General features: G+C 48.3%; 1 protein-coding gene and 1 long non-coding RNA gene across 11 annotated transcripts in view; one reads left to right on the top strand and one right to left on the bottom strand.

The window, feature by feature from the left end:
• The window catches only part of GRAMD1B (GRAM domain containing 1B), a 261,587-nt gene that overhangs the window by 102,729 nt on the left and 138,614 nt on the right, over positions 1-20,244 (bottom strand). Inside the window, exons 1-2 of one of the 10 annotated variants that reach the window (XM_086339713.1) lie at positions 14,168-14,431; positions 13,506-13,581 (exon numbers count right to left, since the gene is read on the bottom strand). The exons of the other annotated variants lie outside the window; for them this stretch is intronic. Of the exons in view, the coding sequence (XP_086195839.1) occupies positions 13,506-13,581; positions 14,168-14,180 (89 nt within the window). The 5' untranslated portion in view covers positions 14,181-14,431. Of the gene's footprint in view, positions 1-13,505; positions 13,582-14,167; positions 14,432-20,244 lie in introns of those variants that run through there. 10 annotated transcript variants of the gene reach the window in all.
• LOC147357641 (uncharacterized) lies at positions 4,760-11,804 on the top strand. Its single transcript, XR_015142013.1, has 2 exons — positions 4,760-7,184; positions 9,930-11,804. It is a non-coding gene; the product is annotated as an uncharacterized LOC147357641 (long non-coding RNA).

Raw genomic sequence — 20,244 nt, 5'->3', positions numbered from 1 at the left:
GTGGCCACCAAGGCCTGGTGCAGGATTTAAACAACATTTTATCATCACACAGGGCCCCATGAAGATCCAGACAAGACCCAGCATCAAGTGAGGAGGGACTGAGATTTTTCAACATCAACTCGAACACTGGACTCCCAGGAAAAGGAGACATGGCTCTTCTTACAATCCTCCAAGCTGAGGTCCAGGAGTTCCAGCCCCAGCAACTCCTCTGACCACGCCATTCCTTTTGTCCTCCCCTAGATTACTGACTATCTGGGTCAGTACTGCGGATGGGTGAGAATGAACAAAGAGGAGATTAATTATGACATAGCAACCGTCAACTGAACCATAATAAGGCTTTACCCTGTAACTTGCCCCAAAGCAATCAAGATATCCATTTGTGCTATAGGCACACACCATCTACACTTGACCCTCTAAGGTGACACTTAAGAAAAACCAGAGTGCAGATAATTACTTGTTTATGATCTGCCTTCCTCCTTTTAGATGATCAGCTCCATGAAGGCAGGGGAAGTATATGGGTTCAGCTTTATCTCTCCAGTTGAGTAGGAATGCTTGCCCAGTAGGGGTCTGATAAGCCAGTGTTTAATTGACCTCATTCAAACCTAACTCAAGCACTGTTGTCTCTCTCCAGCGTCCAGATGGTTCTGCAGAAACACTGGTAAAGATATCCTTGGGTGATGGAATTTCTCTCCATCCATAGTCCCCATATGGGACACCACACTGAAACACTTACAGGAACTTCTGAAGACATCTGTGGTTATGTTTCTAAAGCTCCTTGAGCTTGTCCCTTGGCCATACTGTCAGCCTAGGTATTATAGGGATGCAGAAGATTCCAGAAGTGCATACAATTCTCCTTTACAACCAAGATAATTCTCTCAAAGGACTTTCCAGGACCTGTGACCCAGCCCCTAGGCTAATGTCACTTAGAGGACTCCAGGAAGATGCTTTCATTCTGCCCATCAACTGCTCTGATCGCAGGTGATACATAAAACCTGAATCAAAGCTTTCCAAGCATTACATTAGAAACACTATTGTAATGTTCAAATTCTTTAGCTTTTACACTTTACCTATTATTTTTCAAACTCCCCTTTGCTTCACAATTATTAAGTAAGACTTTATTGAGGGCAAGCATTATCTCACTGAAACCTCACACACATTATGAAGTAGTTAACTCTCATTATTTTCCAGGTAATACAGCTAATGGAGAGGTGCAAGACAAAACCTGGTAAACTAGAGTGTAGTGTCTTGATTTGTCTAATACCAACCAACAAGCTGCAACCTTGGGATTTGAATGCAGGCATGGCCAACTCCAATATCCAGTCTCTCCATCATAATGTATGTTGATGAAAGAAAAATCTTCTCCATCATCAGACAAGCTGATGATAAGGGCTAATGTGCTCCCAGAACAAAAAGAATCCAGGCCACAGGTAAAAGGAAGACTGAATCAAGCTAGCTTCCTCTTCCTTTAACTGATGAGTTAGCTGGCTTGCATGTCACTGTGTGTATGTGATGTGAGGAGCACCCTGAGATTCCTTATTCAGTATATGTTCCTTCTTTTATCTTCTCATAGAGGATAGTCTGATTTGTACGGTTTGAAAAGTTCCCCGACCGGTAAATTGTCAGCACTGATGTAATTCTACATTCATCTGTGTATGATCAGGCAGGTGCGTTAGACTCTCCTGTTTCTGCCTGACTGCAATCTGGCTGGCCACTCCTTGATACCCATTTTTCAAGAAGGGCAAGAATTTCCAAAAAAAAACTAAACTCAGAGGACTTCTATTTCTGGCAATATGGTAGACTAGATATCCTGATGGTCCTTCCTGCTAACAACTAAAAAATGCTGCATAAAACAAAACACTAACAAAGAAAGAAAAATTCTTTTCAAAAAGCTTGATGAGCTATCAAAACAGGAATATTTAGAGGCACAAATGTAGTGAGTGCAGAAACCCGGAAAATCAAGGGATGCCTTGAGGATACATTTTTGGAACCTGTGAAACTGGTTTTGGTTCTGATGGCCTCACAGAGCACACTGGACAAGGGACAAAGTCAAAAGCCCACCTGTGTGAGGCCACGTCCTTCTCCAAGGGCTCTTCCCGACCCAGAGATCGAAGCTGGGTCTCTGGCATTGCAGGCAGATTCTTTACCACTGAGCCACCAGCGAAGCCCTATGTGATGCCAAAAGCCCGCTAATGTGAGAGAAGACTTGGGAAAGCAGGTCCTGCTAACTAAACTCTCACCACAAGGGTGAACTTGAAAGAGACGGTGCTGCTGAGGATATAAAAGGAAAACTGTCTTCAACCTTGACAGTGAGTGAATGACGAAAGAAAAACAATCTCCCCAATAAGTCATAATTACAAATGGATCCTCACACAGATCGTTGCCTAAGAATTTCCTAAGAAATTCACCAAAAAAAAAAAAAGTCCAGAAAAGGAAGGCTGTAACCACAGTAAGATTAAGAACATATGATCATCAGCATTGACCACAGAAAAGACAAGATTTTTCTGAGAGAAGACTGCGCAATATATGTAATTGGACTGTGTAATAACTGGAGTTATTCAGAGTTTATTTTTAAAATTCTATAAATTAATAAGAAAAAAACCACAATGAGAAAAATAGACAAATGATTTGAATAAGCACTTTCAGAAGAGGAAATGATCAATAAATATACGAAATGGTGCTCAAGTTTATGAGTACTTAGGAAAATGCAAATTTAAACTTTGGTGAGATACCACCTCATACCCAGATGATTGGTAAAATTTTAAAAATCTAACGGGGACTTTCCTGGTGGTCCAGTGGTTAGGACTTCACCTTCGAATGCAGAGGGTAAGGATTCGATCCCCGGTCGGGGAGCTAAGATCACACATGCTTCACGACCAAAAAACCAAAACATAGAAACACTACTGAAAGAAATTCAATGAAGACTTCAAAAAAGGGTCCACATCAGAAAAAAAAAATCCTAATAAAATAAAATAAAAAGTCTAAGTCTAACAATATCAAGGTTGGAAAGGAGCTATGCAAGTGTGTATTAGTCTGGTTCCTAAGGAAACTACTTGGTACTATGTGGGCAGGCTGAAGACGTGCCTCCCCTAATGTCTAAAGTCAGGGCTCATGTGAGAAACTCCACACAGCACTGAATATGACAACATGGTTTGCAGGGACCCACCAAAACACTGGGGAAAAAATGTCAACAACAGGAAGGAAAATTAACTGCTCTTTTCTTGATCTGGGATAGTATACAGCAATACGTGCCTGCATGCTCAGTGGCATCCAATTCTTTGTGACCTCATGGACTGTATGTAGCTCGCCAGGCTCCTCTGTCCATGGAATTCTCCCGGCAACAATACTGGAATGGGTTAGCCATTCCTTTCTCCAGGAGATCTTCCCAATCAAGGGATCAAATCTGCGTCTCCTGTGTCTCCTGCACTGGCAGGTGGGTTCTTTACCACTGAGCCACCTGGGAAACCCCAGTATATAACAACAACATACAGAAAATGTATACTTTACTGTCACAAGTGGATGAATCTCAGAAACAATGTTGAACAGAGGAAGTGAATCAGAGAAGAATACCTACAGTATGATGATATATATATATAACACACATGATAGATAGATGAAAGTGAAAAGTGAGTGTTAGTTTTGCCCAACTAACACTTAGTTTTGTCCAACTCTTTGTGATCCCATGAACTGTAGCCTGCCAGGATCCTCTGTCCATGGAATTCTTCAGGCAAGAATACCAGAGTGGGTTGCCATTCCCTTCTCCGGGGGATCTACCTGACCCAGGGTGTCTTCTGCACTGCACCCAGGTCTCCTGCATTGCAGGCAGATTCTCTTCCATCTGAACCACCAGGGAAGCCTGAGATCGACAGATTGAAGCCAGACATTTTATAGCCAAATAGAGAATCTGTATAAAGAGATAATCTGTACCCATAAAACGAAAAGTCACGGGGATGACACAGCCAACATTTAGGAGGTGGTCACCTCCGTAGGGTGGGAGGACAGTGTGGTCAGCAGGATGGGTAAGAGGCACAGCTGTGTTCACCTGGCACCAGCCTTTGCCTATTTTTGTGAACAGACTTGATGAAAGGGCAGGACGGTGGTGGGGGAAGGACTGACAATGACAACCTTTTGTGTTATATGCATTTTCCAAAATCTCAGTTCAAAAAACTGATCTTCCCAGTCTCACAAATATTCACAAGTTGGCTGTGTGCCCAAGGTTCGGTTCACTCGAAGAAGGTTGGTTTACATGACTCTAAGCTTCTTGCTACAGTGGTTCCTTCCAAATGTTACTGGGTTTGGAATGAAGGCTGGAAAAAACTTCCTTTCTGATTTTAGCTGCCCTGGCTCCCTCCTGGCCCCCAGGAGCCTGAGGTCTCACCCACCCTCATGCTGTTCCTCTGCTAACCCGACAATATCACAACTGGACTTTCTGCCTCATCTGTGAGTCAGGGCCAGAATGGTGAGAGAGGCCTTTCAACCAGAGCACACAGCTGGTGACCAATAACCGGACACCAAAGGCCCCCAGCCAAGGGACGCCTTGCATCTGTGAGCCGGAGCGAGAACTCAGCCCCGTGACTCCCACCTCCCCACCAGCGGCTCTTTCCTCTTTCCGGCAGCAGACGCACATGCCTCCTCACGACCTTGGGAAGTCACTGGGAGTGGAGCGTATCTGGAGCAGAAAATAGATGGACAATGTGGTCCCCGCAGGCCCGCCTTCTCTCTTGCTCTCGGATCTGCGCTGCCCTCGCTCTGCCCCTGCTCCTGAGGAGCGCCGCAGTTGCAGGGCAGAGCCACATGCCTCCAGGAGCTGGCAAAAACTGGGGCAGAGCAGTGCTGCAGTCACACGCTGGGGAGACAGAGAGCTCCGCGCTCAGGCAGAGGGAGTCGTCAGGCGCCCAGAGTGTTATATTTAAGGACCATTTTGGAGGTCAGGAAGCTAGCGGAGAGGAGCAGTTGGGGGAGGGGGAGCCTCCTGAACACTTGAACAACAAGCCCCCACACCTCGTCCTCCAGCCAGAATTCCACGCTGCGGTCAACAGAGGCTGTGTGAGGGGACGGCAGATGGCCAGAGCTGCGCCCATCAGGTGCTCCCCACCACTTCCCCGTGCCTCCTCCCTTCCTCCCTGCCCTCCCTCCTCCACTCTCCTCTCCCCACCCTCTGCCACTATTAGTCACTGGCTCTGGGGTGACGGTGTGGACTGCAGGCATTGGCCTTGCCCTCTGGTCGGCACCCAGCCTGGAGCCTCCTGAGCCCGCCCCACCCCTCCAGTGCATGGACCTGTGCCCTCAAGCCCTGCGGGCCACTCTAGGGAGGGGCGGCTCAGGCCACGGAGTAGCTGGGGAAGAGAGGTTCGTGGGGAAGGCCAGCCAGGCTCTGATCATTTGAAGGACGCTTCCTTCTGCCTCTGCACCCCAGGGATTTGCTTAGGGTGCTGGACAGACAGACTCACCTCCCCCACCACCCCCAGCCTTCTTCGCTCCTCCTTCACAATCTGCTAATCCAGAAGGTTCCTCCAGGCAACCAATAGGATGGACAAGGTCAAAGTCAAGCTCTGGTAGGCTTCATCCCACCCCCTCTTCATCAGGACCAGAGAGGAGGGAGGGAGATGAGATGGAGGCGGGCGGCCAGGGGTTCCACACAGGGGTGTCTGTCCACGCGAGTTTCAGATGGCCTCCCGTGCGTTAGGTCTGGGGTTCTCACAACAACCCAGTGAGATGTGACTAAACCACACTGGATGGAAGGAGAAACTGAGGCCCTGGGAGGCCTCGTTCTGATCCTACTCCCAACCCTGAGATAAGGTGGGGGTTGGTGAAGAGAGCAAAAGCTAGGGAGCAAAGCCCTGTGCCCAGAAACCACAAAGGCCTCAAAACCATCTGCGCTCTCCAGCCCAGGCCCTTCTCCCTCTAATCCAGGCCAGGATGGGAGCTGCCTCCCCTGCTCTCCTGGGGAGGGAAGCCAGTTAAGCTTTCCCTCCCTGTCTGCTGAAGCAGCTCTTGACATCCCCTCTCCATGATTACTTCCCGGCTTGATCAAAGGAGACAGGACCATCCTGGGCTCTGCTCTGTATGGCAATGAAAACCCCAAAGGGGACTGGACTCCTGCTCTTTATCCTGCCTTCCACTTTTTCTCCAAAGTCCCTCCCTCCTTTCCAAACCTGCCTGCCTGACTCAGTGCTGCTTTACCTGTAGGACTCCTTCATCAGGGGCTTCCCTGGTGGTTCAGAGGTAAAGAATCCGCCTGCCAATGCAGGACTCGCAGGTTCGATCCCTGAGTCGGGAAGATCCTCTGGTGGAGGAAACAGCAACCTGCGCCATGATTTTTGCCTGGAGAATCCCATGGACAGAGGAGTCTGGTGGGCTTCAGTCCAGGGGGTCACAGAAGAGTAGGACACAATTTAATGACGAAACAACAACTCTTTCATTAGCAGATCCTGGATCACAACTCCTTCTGCTGCTAGACAGACGGGCAGCCTCTAGGAGGTAAATGCCCTCCTGTCGGGAAAGACATCGCACACCTCGGAGAAATCCCACCCCCCAGGAGAGGGGAACGTGGCCTCATTTCACTCCTCATTCTAATTACACTCATAACAAAAGGAAACATGTCTGCTGCCAGATGGAAGAAACAAGGCAGATTTCTATTTACCCCTCCCTGCTCCTTCCTGGTTTATTCTCTGGAGAAATTCGGGGTGACTGATGGTGTCAGGGACCCTGGAGGATGCGCATCAACATTCTCAGGTTTTCTCAGGGAGGGAGCCCGAGCACCCATACACCCACAGCCAGCTGCTTCCTGCTGTCCTCCCACCAAATGGAGATTTCTCCTTTCTCAACTAAGTGACATATGAGAATTGCCATTAACAGACAGCTGAATCAAGTGTTAACTCATTTTCACAGTGGAAGTCTCCAGGCCAAGGACAAGACAAGAATCTCTTGCTGGCAGAGAAACTGCTTGCTTGTTGACAATGACCAGCAGAGAAAAGCTGCATTCTTAACTGACACGGGCCTGACACCAGTCCTGGAGATATGGTTTTGTGGTTCAGCACAAGGATTCCGAAACTAGACTTCAGTTCAAATCCGTATTGAACAAGCTGCGTGACCCTGAGCAAGTCACTTACGCCTCGGCTCTATCTATAAAAAAGCCATGATGTCAACAATCCATGACAATGACACAAGGCGTGATATAATATCAAGTAAGTGCTCAACACTTTTTAACCCTTATTTTGCTTATTCTCAACCAGGGACTGCAGACCACCACTACCCACTGCAAAAGAACCACAGGTTCCATTTCTGTGCTTCCTGATCTACTTTTTTTTCTTTGCCAAAGTTTCTCACGTTTCCTATTTTTTTGGAGATGTTTGGGTGGTTTTATTTTGTGGTGTTTCTGTTAGGTCAGTCAGCTATTTATTTATTTATTCAACAATAGCTGTACTCATTGAGTGGCTAATGTGTTCATAACCCAGGCAAACCAAGATGATATTTCAATGATCAATCCAATATTATTCTTGAGCTCTAAAAGCTCATAAGCTAATAAGGAACACAAGGCATGGGCATTAAGTAGTTATAATAAATCTAACATAAAGTTTAAAGCAATAAGTCCCATTAGAGAGACACAGCTAATCAGACCAGCAGAGTACTTCTGTTTTTCAAAATGAAGATAGGTTTGTAATCATTATGCCAATTTTTCAATCAACTAATGAGTAACGGTGAATGTTCTCAGCTAAGCCTATATTAAATCTGTGTTAATTATTTCTTGATTAGTATGGCCTTAACTCCAAAGAGTTAGCCAGAAAAAGGATCCAATATTTGTCATCATCCCCTATGGAGACCAGAACTTCCTCTTTGCATGACAGGTGTCTAGAAATAGTGCCTTCAGAACATATTGCTTCGATGGCTGCCAATAAATACAGGTTTATTTGGATGGAGCAGTGTCTAAAAGGATGCATTCTGAAGTTTCACTTCCTACATCAGTATATTTTCTCATCAGCATCTTAAAGTTGAAAATTAAATGTTCAAAGATGATTCAGGCTGCTATACCTACGATATTCTCAAATCACGACAGACAGGAGACTGGTAATAATCATGAGTGAACCTAAGAGCCCAGGTTGCAGGGCTCCTCAGTAAATGCACCTGTGTCCTCCCGTAACTGTAACTCAACCCCCAGTTACCTGTGCTGCTTCAGGAGCGCCCAAGTGCTGGCCTGCACCATGATATATCCATGCAGATCCACAGATAAGTGAGAAAAATAAGGGCAATGTGGTTAAGCTCCCCAAAACTAAATATACTGTATCTTTAATTTTTAATAATTCATCCTTTAAAATTTTGTGTTTAGATTCTCACTAAATACTGGGTTGGCAAAAAGTTCATCTGGGTTTTTCCATAAGCTGGTACAAAAAATCCTGAACCAATCTTTCAGCCAACCCATCACAAATGGTGGTAGTGGTAGTCTCTACATTTTAGTTCAGTTTAGTCCTGTTGTTACCGTTTATGGGTTAAAAAAAAATATGTGGCAATTCTGGGTCAGTCCATCAACACTTTTCAATCTCTCTACAAAACCCACAAAGCTCAGACTCTCCTATGAAGAAGGCCTTCTCAGTTCCAAGATCTCACACTGCACTTGAAAGAGAGCCTCCGCCTCGTAACTGCTGATGAAAAATCTGAAAAGCTTCTCCAGTCCAAGGGGGCTGTCTGGGTCACAGAGGTTCCTAATCTAGTCTTTTTTTTTTTAATTGAGATATAATTGACATAACATTATGATAATTTCAGAAGTACAACATAATGCTTCCATGTATGTAGGTACTAAAAAAGATCACTACAGGAAGTCCAGTTAACATCCATCTACACACACATAGCTACAACTGTTCTTCTTATAAGGACCTAATCCAGTCCTGGCTGTTTGAACAATGCCTTGGAGCTAAGACTGTGCCTCCCAAATATACATGTGTACAGCTATGACCACTCCCCTGGGCACTCATACAAATTCCCAATTGTTCCTGAATACCTTCACCTTTATGTCCCATGGGCACCTCAGAGCCAGACCAACAAATGAAATTCCACATCACTACATCTCCTGACCATGATCTCCTGAGCCTATCCCAAAAGATGGCACCACCCAGTCAGAGACCTGGCATTCATCCTACATGCCTCCTGTCCTGCCTCCCACTTAATTAGGCATAAAGTCACATCAGTTCTGGGGCTTCCCAGGTGGTGCTAGTGGTAAATAACCTGCCTGCCAATGCAGGAGACGTACGAGATGCAAGTTCGATTCCTGGGTTGGGAAGATCCCCTGGAGGAGGGCATGGCAACCTACTCCAGTATTCTCTTCTGGAAAATCCCATGGACAGAGAAGCCTGACAGGTTATAGTCCATGGGGTCGCAAAGAACCGGACCCGACTAAAGCAACTTAGCACATGAATCGGGGAAGACAGACGTGGAAAACATAAAAGTCTCAGAGAGGGCACACAATGAGGAAAATTCTAATGATCTGTCTACCCTGCAGTCAAAGAATACTTTTTCAAAAGCAGACCTGAGGCTATCTTAAATAAAGTCCTTCAATTGCTCCCAGTATTTAAGCAGGGCTAAGGCTGTCCTGGAGAAGGCGATGGCACCCCACTCCAGTACTCTTGCGTGGAAAATCCCATGGACGGAGGAGCCTGGTAGGCTGCAGTCCATGGGGTCGCGAAGAGTGGGACATGACTGAGTGACTTCACTTTCACTTTTCACTTTCATGCATTGGAGAAGGAACTGGCAACCCACTCCAGTGTTCTTGCCTGGAGAATCCCAAGGACAGGGGAGCCTGGTGGGCTGCCGTCTATGGGGTCGCACAGAGTCGGACACGACTGAAGCGACTTAGCAGCAGCAGCAGCAGCAAGGCTGTCCTGATGGGTCAACTCCTGCTTCCTTCTCCACTTTCATCACCTGCCTCCCATCTTCCACAGGCATCCTATGCGCCGATCAGGCACAACTACTTGTGGTGACCTGGGCTTTGCCACACGCTTCTGCCTCACGACTGGTCAGTGAACATCTCCGACATGCAGGCATTTTACCGAAGGTATTTAATCCTCACAACAATCCTGTAGGGGGGATGATATCACCCTCATTTACAAAGGAAGAAACTGAGACTAGGAAAAGTCAAGATAACTCGCTCAAGTTCACTGAGCCAGAAAACATGGACTGCCAGCATTTGAACTCAGACCTGTCCAGCTCCAAATTATAACCAGACCATCTCTCTCCCCTTGTCCACGCAATAAACTCCCACCCATGCCTCAGATCAAATGTCACTTCTCATAGAAAGCCCTGATGCCTGCACAGGCAACATCCAATAGTTCTTTTGTGCTTTCCTGGTGACCTGAGCTTCTATTACAACCCTTATCACCTTTGTGCCATCATAATCTGTCTATTCATCTGTCCTCCCCAAGAACCCATGAGGAACTAAGTGCTCACAGTGATCCTGTGTTATTCATCAAAAACTTCCACATATTGAATCTCTGTGGGCATATAATCGGCATTTAATAAACATTTGTTGAGTGAATGGATTAATGAATGCTTATCAACCCATTTTCTCAAGGCTGAAATGGAAACTCTCAGGACACAATTTATCATCTACTTATGTTAACAGTCATGTTGGAACATCCGATGACCCCAGTCTGAAACTGCAACCTTAGAAAAAGAGTAGCACCATCTCAATGCAATAATGCAGACTCCCAGAGATGAAGTCACACCTCTAAAAGCCCGCCTCCAGGAACTGAATATAGTCTAAATAGGCGGGGCTCTCATCAAGTGACCACACCTTCCACCAAAAGTTATTTCAGTGGGGAGTAATTGAACAGAGGAGCTGAGTGGGCTATATAGACCATGGGATTGCAAAGGGTCGGACACGACTAAGCAACTTGACAACAACAATAAATTAAACCCAATATATTGGGAGCTGAAGGGATCCAGGGAACAGGATATCAGATATTACAGAGTAAAGGTAAGGGAGATGCATTTACATGTATTTAGACATTTTAAGGTCTTCCCAGGTGGCTCAGAGGGTAAAGAACCTGCCTGCCAATCCAGGAGACGCAAGAAACTTGGGTGTGATCCCTAGGTAGGGAAGATCCCTGGAAAAGGAAATGGCTATGCACTCCAGTATTCTTGCCTGGGAAATCCATGGACAAAGGAGCCTGGTGGGCTACACTCCATGGGGTTGCAAAAGAATCGGAAACAACTTAGTGACTAAACAATAACAATATATTTAAAAATGACACCCACATCATATTAAACCAGTTACCAGTGAGTCACATTATGAAATTTTACTCCATGGTTCCTGCATGTGCACATCATCCTCCAATGTCAGTGTGCCAACCACAACGTACAGGTTTTCTTTGTAGCTGGGTTGTAAAATGCAAGCAGATTCTTTATGGGAGTTAAAAGAATTTTAAACTTTCCTGAGTTATGAGCCCTCTGAGATCTGATGAGAGCTGTGGATATTCTTTCCAGAAAAATACAGAGATAGGAATCTACAAATGATTGAAGCTCCTGGACCCTCTCCTAAAGTCCATCCAAGGACCTTAATGGTTCATGGACCCAGACTGAAAACACTTGAACTACACTCTCCCCAAAAGATTTGGGCTACAAAAGGTTAAAGAAAAAGAATTAACGCTAGGGTTAAATGTTGTCTGTTTCCTTGACCAATCAGATTCCCTCTTGTGGTCAAGGTCCTGAACACAAATGTTAGCCTCAGGAATGGTTCAGCTCCAAGGTCTGGTTTTTTTTTTTTTTTTTTTTGCCTGATTAGATAATCCACAATCTAGACAAAGGAAGGGCAAGAACCCAAGAAAAATGAAGCCCATTCCGTTTCTACCTCCATAGGCAAATGCAAGCACAAATCTCCAAACTAACTGTGTAATAACTCCCCCACCCCTGCAAACCACACCTTCCCCAGAGCACTCACCACCACAGCCCCTTGACAGCCGGCTGACTGATCCCAAACCACTTACAACTGTAAGAGCGAGTTGACTAGCAGGTTTGTAAGAGGTAAGCCTGGTGAGAAATGACACTTGACATCACAGAGAGCACCATTACAGCCAGACAGCAAACTGCTTGGAGCACACTGTTTTGGATCCAAACACAGTTGCAGATGCCTGCTCCCACGGCTGCCACAGCACACAGCCAAGGGGATAGAGCACCTTGCACCATGCATGCTTGATATGGGTGCTCAAATGTTTGTGGAAGGAAGGAAAGAGACAGGAAGGATGGGGGGACTGAGGGGGGCAACGTGGTCCGAGAATCCAGGGATGCCTGTTCCCATTCAGTTTTGCTCTCCCTAGCTTCTGTCTGCAAGAAAAAGGAAGTATCTGACAGAATCTAAGCTCATTAAAACAACACACGCATGTCATTTGCACCATTATGCAGACGAGGAGATGAAAGCCCAGAGAGGTTAAGTAACTTGGATCAGAGCACAAAGCACGTGGAAGTGGGAGGAAGGGGCTGAGAACTGAGCTCTGCGGGTCCCAGAGATGCATCCTAACCGCTTTAACACATTACTGCCCAGAGCACTGTTGCTGGCTGGAGCTCCTACCTCCCTCTCTCTGCCACACGCACATGGGGTACCCAACCTGCTCCAGAAGTCTGAACCTCGTCCAATCGTCCATCTCTGAGAGAAAGGAGACCCTGCCATCAGCCAAAGAGGAAGGCCCCCAAACCAAGCCCTGAGATGTTCTGGAAGGACCACAGAGGCTTACACACTCAGCCTCCTTAGCGCCCCATCCACGCTTAATGGCTCAAGCTGCTTGTTTGGGGAAAAAACACACAGAAAAACAAATTGCAAATTGCAAGCAGGAGTCAGGAGAGACTCCAATCTCAGGGACGCCCTCTAGCATGCCTACAGGGTCCCCACGACACAGCACCGGGCACGATTTCCTAGATGCCCAGACCCACACTTCCATTGGGGCATCAGACGAATGGTGGGAGGGGCAGCCGCCACCTCCACCACTCAGAGCCAAACCCCTCGCCAATCCCAAGGCCAACATTTGCTGCAGGATGACAGGCAGTCTCTGCTCTCAAGACTGTCCAGCCCACGTCGACCCCACCCGGTCCTTATACAGCAGGCAGAGGGAAAAGAGGAGCAAAGGAAGGTGAAAAGAGAGTGTTGAGGTGGCACAGATGGGTTAAGACAGCACTGCAGTGCGGGGAGGAGGCAAGGAGAATAAGGGAGAAGGGTGAGAGAAAAGACACAGGATAAAGGTCAAGGAAAACCGAGGCAAAGCTAACAAGAAAGACATGCACACACACGGGTCAGCCCAATCACAGTCACAGGTCACCGCCCCCACCCGCCAGGCTTCCAGGCGCACAGAGGTGAGGCGAATGCACTGGAGGGCCCGGCCTTCCTCCCCTCCGCAGGTCCTCACTCTTGCACCATTTCCCTCCACTCTGACACGGTCCCTGGGTACTCTCCCGGAGGGAGGGGCTGAGGGACAGGAGGGGAGAGAGAAGTGAACCGAAGGTAGAACTCGCCAAGCGAAGCCACTTACGCACAGTGCGGCCGGCAGCATTTCCATCCTACCTTTGCTGTCGCCATATCAGCCGGCTCCATGATTGCGGCTTGGCCTAAGGGGCAGCGGCGCCGTCCAGAGAGAAAAGGCAGAGTCACAAAGGTCCACCCAGAAAGAACAGACAGCCCCTCTGAAGGTTGGGAAATGAGAGACCTGTTTCCAAGCTTTGGCCCCGGGACCTCCTCGGCTGGGGGTGGGGAGCAAAGAGCCTTGGGGTCCCCCCCGCATGTCGGGGGCCTGCCCGTGTTCCCACAGACGCCCACTTCAGGCTGAGTCAGGGGGCCCTTCTTCCCAGGAGTTAAGTGCAGGTCTCGCCAGGGCTCCCCCTGCTGGGGGAGAGCTCACAGAGATGAAGGCCCTGCCCTCCCATCACCAGGCCAATTGGTACCCACAGGTCAGGGCGAGGGGAGCTCGTGGGAAGAGGCCAGCTGGCGGGTGCTGAGCAAGTTCCGGGGGTAGCAGGAGGGGAGAAGGCTGGGGGGCGGTGGGGTGCGGGTGTGAGAACCTCAAGAAGAAGGGGCAGGCCCTCAGATGGAAGCAGAAGGTGCTGTGCAAGGAGGTGCCAGAGCCACAAAGCCAGAGCCCGGCAGGCAAGGCCGAGAATGCAGAGGGAGAGGAATACGCCCGGTGAAGCCACTCACCTTGCAATAACATTCAGACTGACTGAGGCCTACACAGGAGCCGGGGCGGGCGGCTCGCACCCCCCCACTCCACTCCCAGAGACTCACAGCCTGTCTAAAGGTACATGAGAGCAGCCGGCAGCCGGCTGGATCTGCAGAGGCCCCTGGATCTCTCTGGAGCAGCCTGATTGGAGGAGCAGGATGACTTCATCCGGCCCCATTCATCACTCTAGGTTTCCTGCCCAGCAGGGACAGGCCGCTCTGCTCGCAGTGACTACCGCTTCCTCTCTGGCCCATTTCACCCGGGCAACCGGGGATAGGCTGTGGCAGTCAGGGCAGCCGCGGGGAGAGGGATCAGAGCACCCGGGGCCTAGGCGGAAGGGGGCATGGGCTGCTCGCATTTGTGGGGAAATGCAGAGTCTCTACTTAAAAGCACAGCACACGTATCCATTCCTCCAAGTCTGCCAGGTGTCAGCAGCAGCAAGAATGCAAAAGAGCAGCTCAGCTCCTCGGAACCAGCAAGGAAACAAGTTTGTGTGCTCTGGTGAACCACCAGTCTTCCTGCTGGAGTTCAACCTAACACATTGGCATCTTTAGATCTTTCTCCCAATCAGAGAGAACCACCTATGGACGAGCAGGTCAATATCCCAGGGCATCCCTAAGTACCTCCTTCCATCATTCTACAGCAGCGCTTCTAATGTGCTAACCTGGGCTTGCTGTTAGGGACACAGATTCCTTAAAGTCTGTAATTTCAGACCCGCAAAAAGTTACAGGTAGATGAGACTTTAAAGTTTCAGCTCCTTCTAACAGAGAAGAAAACCAAGGCCCAGCAAAAAAGCAAAAGGATCCAAGAAAGGTCTCCCAGCACTTGTTCCCCAATTCCACACAGATTTTCCCTCAGGGGTGGTGAGATCCTGAGAGAATTGATGCCCTCGTTCCCCAACTTCTGCAATCCAGCCCCCAGAGCACAGAAAACCCAGCAAAGCAAGGGTTAAAGGGAGAGATTAAAACACAGCAAATAAAAGAAGAAGGCAGTGACCCAAGGTCTCAACCCTTACCACCTGCACCTGCCCTCATTCTTTCTAGTACCTGCTTCTGTTTGTTCAAGCCTGACTTCACAAGGAATCCAAGCAGTCAGGTAACCAGCACATCAAGGAAAGAGCTTTCCAAAAGAATGATTACATCAACAATTCCCCTAGTTTATTTTACCAGCATCTGTGGGTCTGGCAGGAATAATAACAGTAGCAATTCCCACTGGTACAGTGCTCCATAATTTACATGTTTGCCAATCCATTACCTCATCTGACACTTTCAGGCATCCAGTGAGACAATATTGTTTTCCCCGTTTCACAGATAATGAAACAGATTCAGAGACTTTAGGTGACTTGCCCAAGGTCACACAGACAGTACGGCAGAGACTCAAACCCATGTTCACTGACTCCAAATCCCCTTCCACTAAACGTTATTCTATCAAACTTCTCACCCCTCAGTCCCCAACTCCTGCTTCCCAGGACTACAGACTCACATAAAACCTCAGTTAATTTGCAACTTCCCTTTGAGACTCCACCTTTCTGTTGAAGATGGCAAATTAGAAAATACACTATCAAACGTTAGGAGAAAAAAAAAAATCCTGGATCCATCTAGAGGGTACTATATAAATTTAGCAAATCTCCTGTGTCCGATGGAAACTGCTTTTAAAAAGAATCATCAATGGGCTTCCCTGGTGGTGCAGTGGATAAGAATCCACCTGCCAATACAGGGGACAAAGGTTCTATCCCTGGTCCGGGAAGATTCCACATGGCTCAGGCTACTAAGCCCGTGCTCCAGAGACCTCGAGCTGCAACTACTGAGCCCATGTCCTGTAACTACTGAAGCCTGCATGCTCTAAGGCCCTCGACCCACAACGAACGAGCCCCTGTGCTGCAGCTACTGAAGGCCAACCACCACAGGGCCAGCAAGTTGCAACTACCGAGCCCAAGTGCTACAACTACTGAAGCCCGTTCGCCTCGCACCTATGCTCTGCAACAAGAGGAGCCACTGCGATGAGAAGATCGTGCACCACAGCGAGAGAGTAGCCCCTGCTCTCCGGAACCAAAAAATAAAAGAATCATCAAAAGATTCATTCATGATCACTTTCTATAAGCAAAAACATAGACCAAGACACCTGACCAAATTGGTCTACCATCAAGATTAAAATTAAGGAGGGAAAAAAGATGCATATCCTGGTTCCTGGAGGTACATTCTTTTCCAACCATCATCAACACCAGACAGATCACTGCTCCCTTCCCTTTCCCACCTTAACGCTATTAGCCAAGGGCCGCCAAGTTCTATAAACCTAAATGAAAAAGGACAAGGATGAGAGTAAGAGAAAATCATGCAGGTCAATGAATTGTTTTTCATTAACTCATTGCCTGGTTTCCATAAGTCCTAGACTATTGTCACAGATACCTATTCAACCTGAGGTGAGTAAGAGACTTGGTCAGTATCACAGTGGTGAGATTCCATCATATTTCCACACCTTTGTGTGTGGGGCGTGCCAGACCCACATCTGTCAGCTCTGCTCAGAGGCCTGGAATGTGCCTTCTGGCCATCGCTGTGGCCTACAGGCCTCTCTGTTCCTGGACTGACAGTCAGACGTACAAACAGATGGAGAGCAGAAGGTTGGTACCCACGAATGAGGATGTTCTGTTTCATAAGAATCACACAAAAACCGGACCATGTTAATGGGACGTCACCCAGTCTCCCCAGAGACCAAACACATTCACCTACTCAGTTCTTAAAAGCATCCACCTCACACAGCCCTGGATGGTGAGCTTGGAGACAGCATGTAGAAGGGGTGCTTCACCAGAAGCATTCATGTGTGTTTTACAAAACAATTCATCTGCCCTGAACTTAGAGCAGGGCAGAGGGGAGTGCTACTAGCTACAGAACAGACAACCTGGAAGCTGGGACAGTGAGGGGAGGTAGGGGATAGTGCTAAGCTTTGATGAGAGAGAAGAGGACTGTGTCCCTGAGTCCAAAGACACCTCCAAAGAAAAAGACAGAAAAGAGAATGACATTGAAGGAAAAAAAGCAGAGTATCTAATTAAGAAGCCACTGAGTCTGCATCTCTGCTACTTACCAGCAAGAAATTGATCTGGATGATTCCTTATAGGATAAATAACTCCTCTATTCCATGCACTTGCTTTCTGAACTAGGGCCCAGAAGTTCTCCAACAGCTTCATCTCCTTACATTTTGCCTAACGTTTACTGAAAAGATAGATAGACCAACAGATAGATATATAGACAGACCAGACCGATAGGTAGACAGACAGATAGATAGGCAGAGAAAGGCTAGGAGGGCCTCTTTATAACATCACTACAACATTTTCTCTCCAGGGCAATTACTCATACTAATTACGCGCATGCTGCATGCTCAGTCACTCAGTCATGTCCGACTCTTTGCGACTCTATGGACTGTGGCCCACCAGGCTTCTCTGTCCATGGGAGTCTCCAGGGAAGAATACTGGAGTGGGTTGCCATGCCCTCTTCCAGGGGATCTTCTCAACCCAGGGATCGAACTTGCATCTCCTTTATCTCCTGCACTGGCAAGAAGGTTCTTTACCACCAGAGCCACCTGGGAGGCCCAATTACTTTACCCTAGATACTATATTCTAACTTCTTAATCACCATACTTATGTACAAAGTTAAGGAGGGGGAAAAAAAAAAAAAACCCAGATGCTTGAAAAGAGGCAACAGTGACTCTGGGCAGGGGCCGGTTAGGGCGTGGGGTGGGGAGTCCAGGCACCCAGTCCTAGAGGACAGCTCAGAGGCAGGTACTGCAGCTGCTTTTTAGGAAGCGCCTCCTTGGGCACCTGCCTTTGGGAGGAGGCACTGCCAGGAAGAAGCAGGACTGGCTGTTTCAGACCCTGGTCAGATGAGTGAGCCTGCTGCACCATGCGGCTGTGAGGTGCCCTGAGTGAAGGGCGGTGGGGCAGCCTTGTCTGCATTGCTTATAAAATCTGCAGCCGGATCACTGTGCCTGTCCTAAGACCACAAATACGGATCAGGTGCCTGAGCCAAAGAGGTGAAATCCCTTCTCTCTAGACTGCCGACACTTCCTGTGAACCGAAGACGGCGATGAAACAGGGAGTCTCCCAGCACGACAGACCTTGAGAGGTCACTTGATGTGTGCTCTCCTCGTACACAGAAAACGGCAGCTTCTCTTGAGAGACGAAGAGACAGAACAGGAAAGAAGGAGACAGCGCAAGTGAAAGGGGGCAGAGTGTGTGAGCTCCCACGACGGCGACTGTGTGTCTGACGGTTTGGAAGGTGCCAGCCTCTTCTTTGCTCGTTAGCCATCAGCTCTTCAGAGGCAGCTGAGCCTCACGGCAAGCCTGCCTCTCAAATCCTCCTCCTTAGGTCTGAATTCTGACTCAACCACCCACCCCGCTGTGTCACCCTGGGGAAGTTACTGCCCCTCTGTGCCCCATTTCCTCATCTGTGAGACAGGGGTAACACTATCCCTCAACTCACTGGCTACTATGAGGATTAAATGAGATAACATAGGGAAGGGGTTGAGAAATGCGGGAGACCTGGGTTCAATCCCTGGGTTGGGAAGACCCCCTGGAGAAGGGAATAGGCTACCCACTCCAGTGTTCTTGGGCTTCCCCGGTGGCTCAGCTGGTAAAGAATCTGCCTGCAATGTGGGAGACCTGGATTCGATCCCTGGGTTGGGAAGACCCCCTGGAGAAGGGAAAGGCTACCCACTCCAGTATTCTGGCCTGGAGAACTCCATGGACTGTATAGTACATGGGGTTGCAAAGAGTCGGACACAACTGAGCGACTTTCACTTCACTTCACAGGAAATACTACTTAAACGTTAAGAGCTTTAAAAAAAAAAAATTTCAATGGTTCATTTCCTGTCTTCCTCCATCCAAACAACCTCTCCTCACCAGAGCAAAACCTTTTAAGACCCCTGCAGGGGTGACAATGGTGGAAGTAGGTTGGACAGAAAACAAGCCCCGCCCCCACTGCTTTTTCAGTGGAATGAAAGCACTCGAGCAGTGGGGTGAGGCAGTCACCAGAACAAGGAAAAGGCAGGAACGCAACAGGAAGAGACCACCAGGAGCCACTTGCAGGGAACGCTGAAGGCTCATGGACTCTGTGGGGCCACAGAGGGGAGTTTAGCAGAGAAAGCCATCAAAGAACAAGGGAAGACTCCACATGAAAATAAGAAGGGAAAGAAAGATTCACAAAGAAAATCCAGGGCTTCCCCGGTGGCTCAGTGGTCACCTGTTAATGCAGGAGACACGGATTTGATCCCTAGTCCAGGTGGATCCCACATGCCACAGAGCAACTAAGCCCATGTAGCACAACTATTGAGCCTTTGATTTAGAAGCTGGGAGCCGAACTACTGAGCCCACACACCCCAACTACTGAAGCCCATGAGCCCTAGTGCCCGTGCTCTGCAACAAGAGAAGCCACCACAATGAGAAGCTGGCGCACGGCAATTAGAGAAAAGCCTGTACAGCAATGAAGACTCAGGACAGCGAAAAAATAAATAAATAAAATTAGAAAAAAAGAAATAAGAAAATCAGGAAACCAATCTGACTGGAAGTGGGAGAAGAAAGGAGACTAAGCAATTCCAAACTCAAAGTGGAAATTTCCACTAGAGGGCTTAACCGAAGTGTCCGAGAGGAGCCGTGGCTGGAGAGTAACTGCCCAGCATGAGGGAAACTCGGGAGCTGGCAGCTAATCCTGCCAAGTGCAAGTCTGACTTGGTCTCACGAAGCTGAACTGCTCCCTGGACGGCACCCTCCACTGGCTGGATAAGGGACCATGCCAGGCCGCCCACCTCCCACGGGGGCTCACTTGGGGAAACCCACAGCTCAGGCCAGACTCTGAGGTCTTTGCCAGGATCACTGCGGCTTCACATCAAAGCTCCTCAAGGTACAAGACATCCAAAGACTCATCTGCCTCAGCCAGCAGCACTTCCCGGGACCTCACAAGCAACAGGAGTATCAACAATACTGCCTGGACATCAGCCTCTAGAACTGGACAGGGCAGTGTCACATAGTGGTTAAAAACTAGAGTCAACTTACCTGGATTTCAGCCTA

Source organism: Bos grunniens, chromosome 15, assembly GCF_055505025.1.
Source record: "Bos grunniens cultivar Pamir isolate PY7600 chromosome 15, Bosgru_T2T1.0, whole genome shotgun sequence".
Taxonomy (NCBI): Eukaryota; Metazoa; Chordata; class Mammalia; order Artiodactyla; family Bovidae; genus Bos; species Bos grunniens.
The sequence above is the reverse complement of the archived record's forward strand: the minus strand, read 5'-3'. Positions and strand labels throughout refer to the sequence as shown.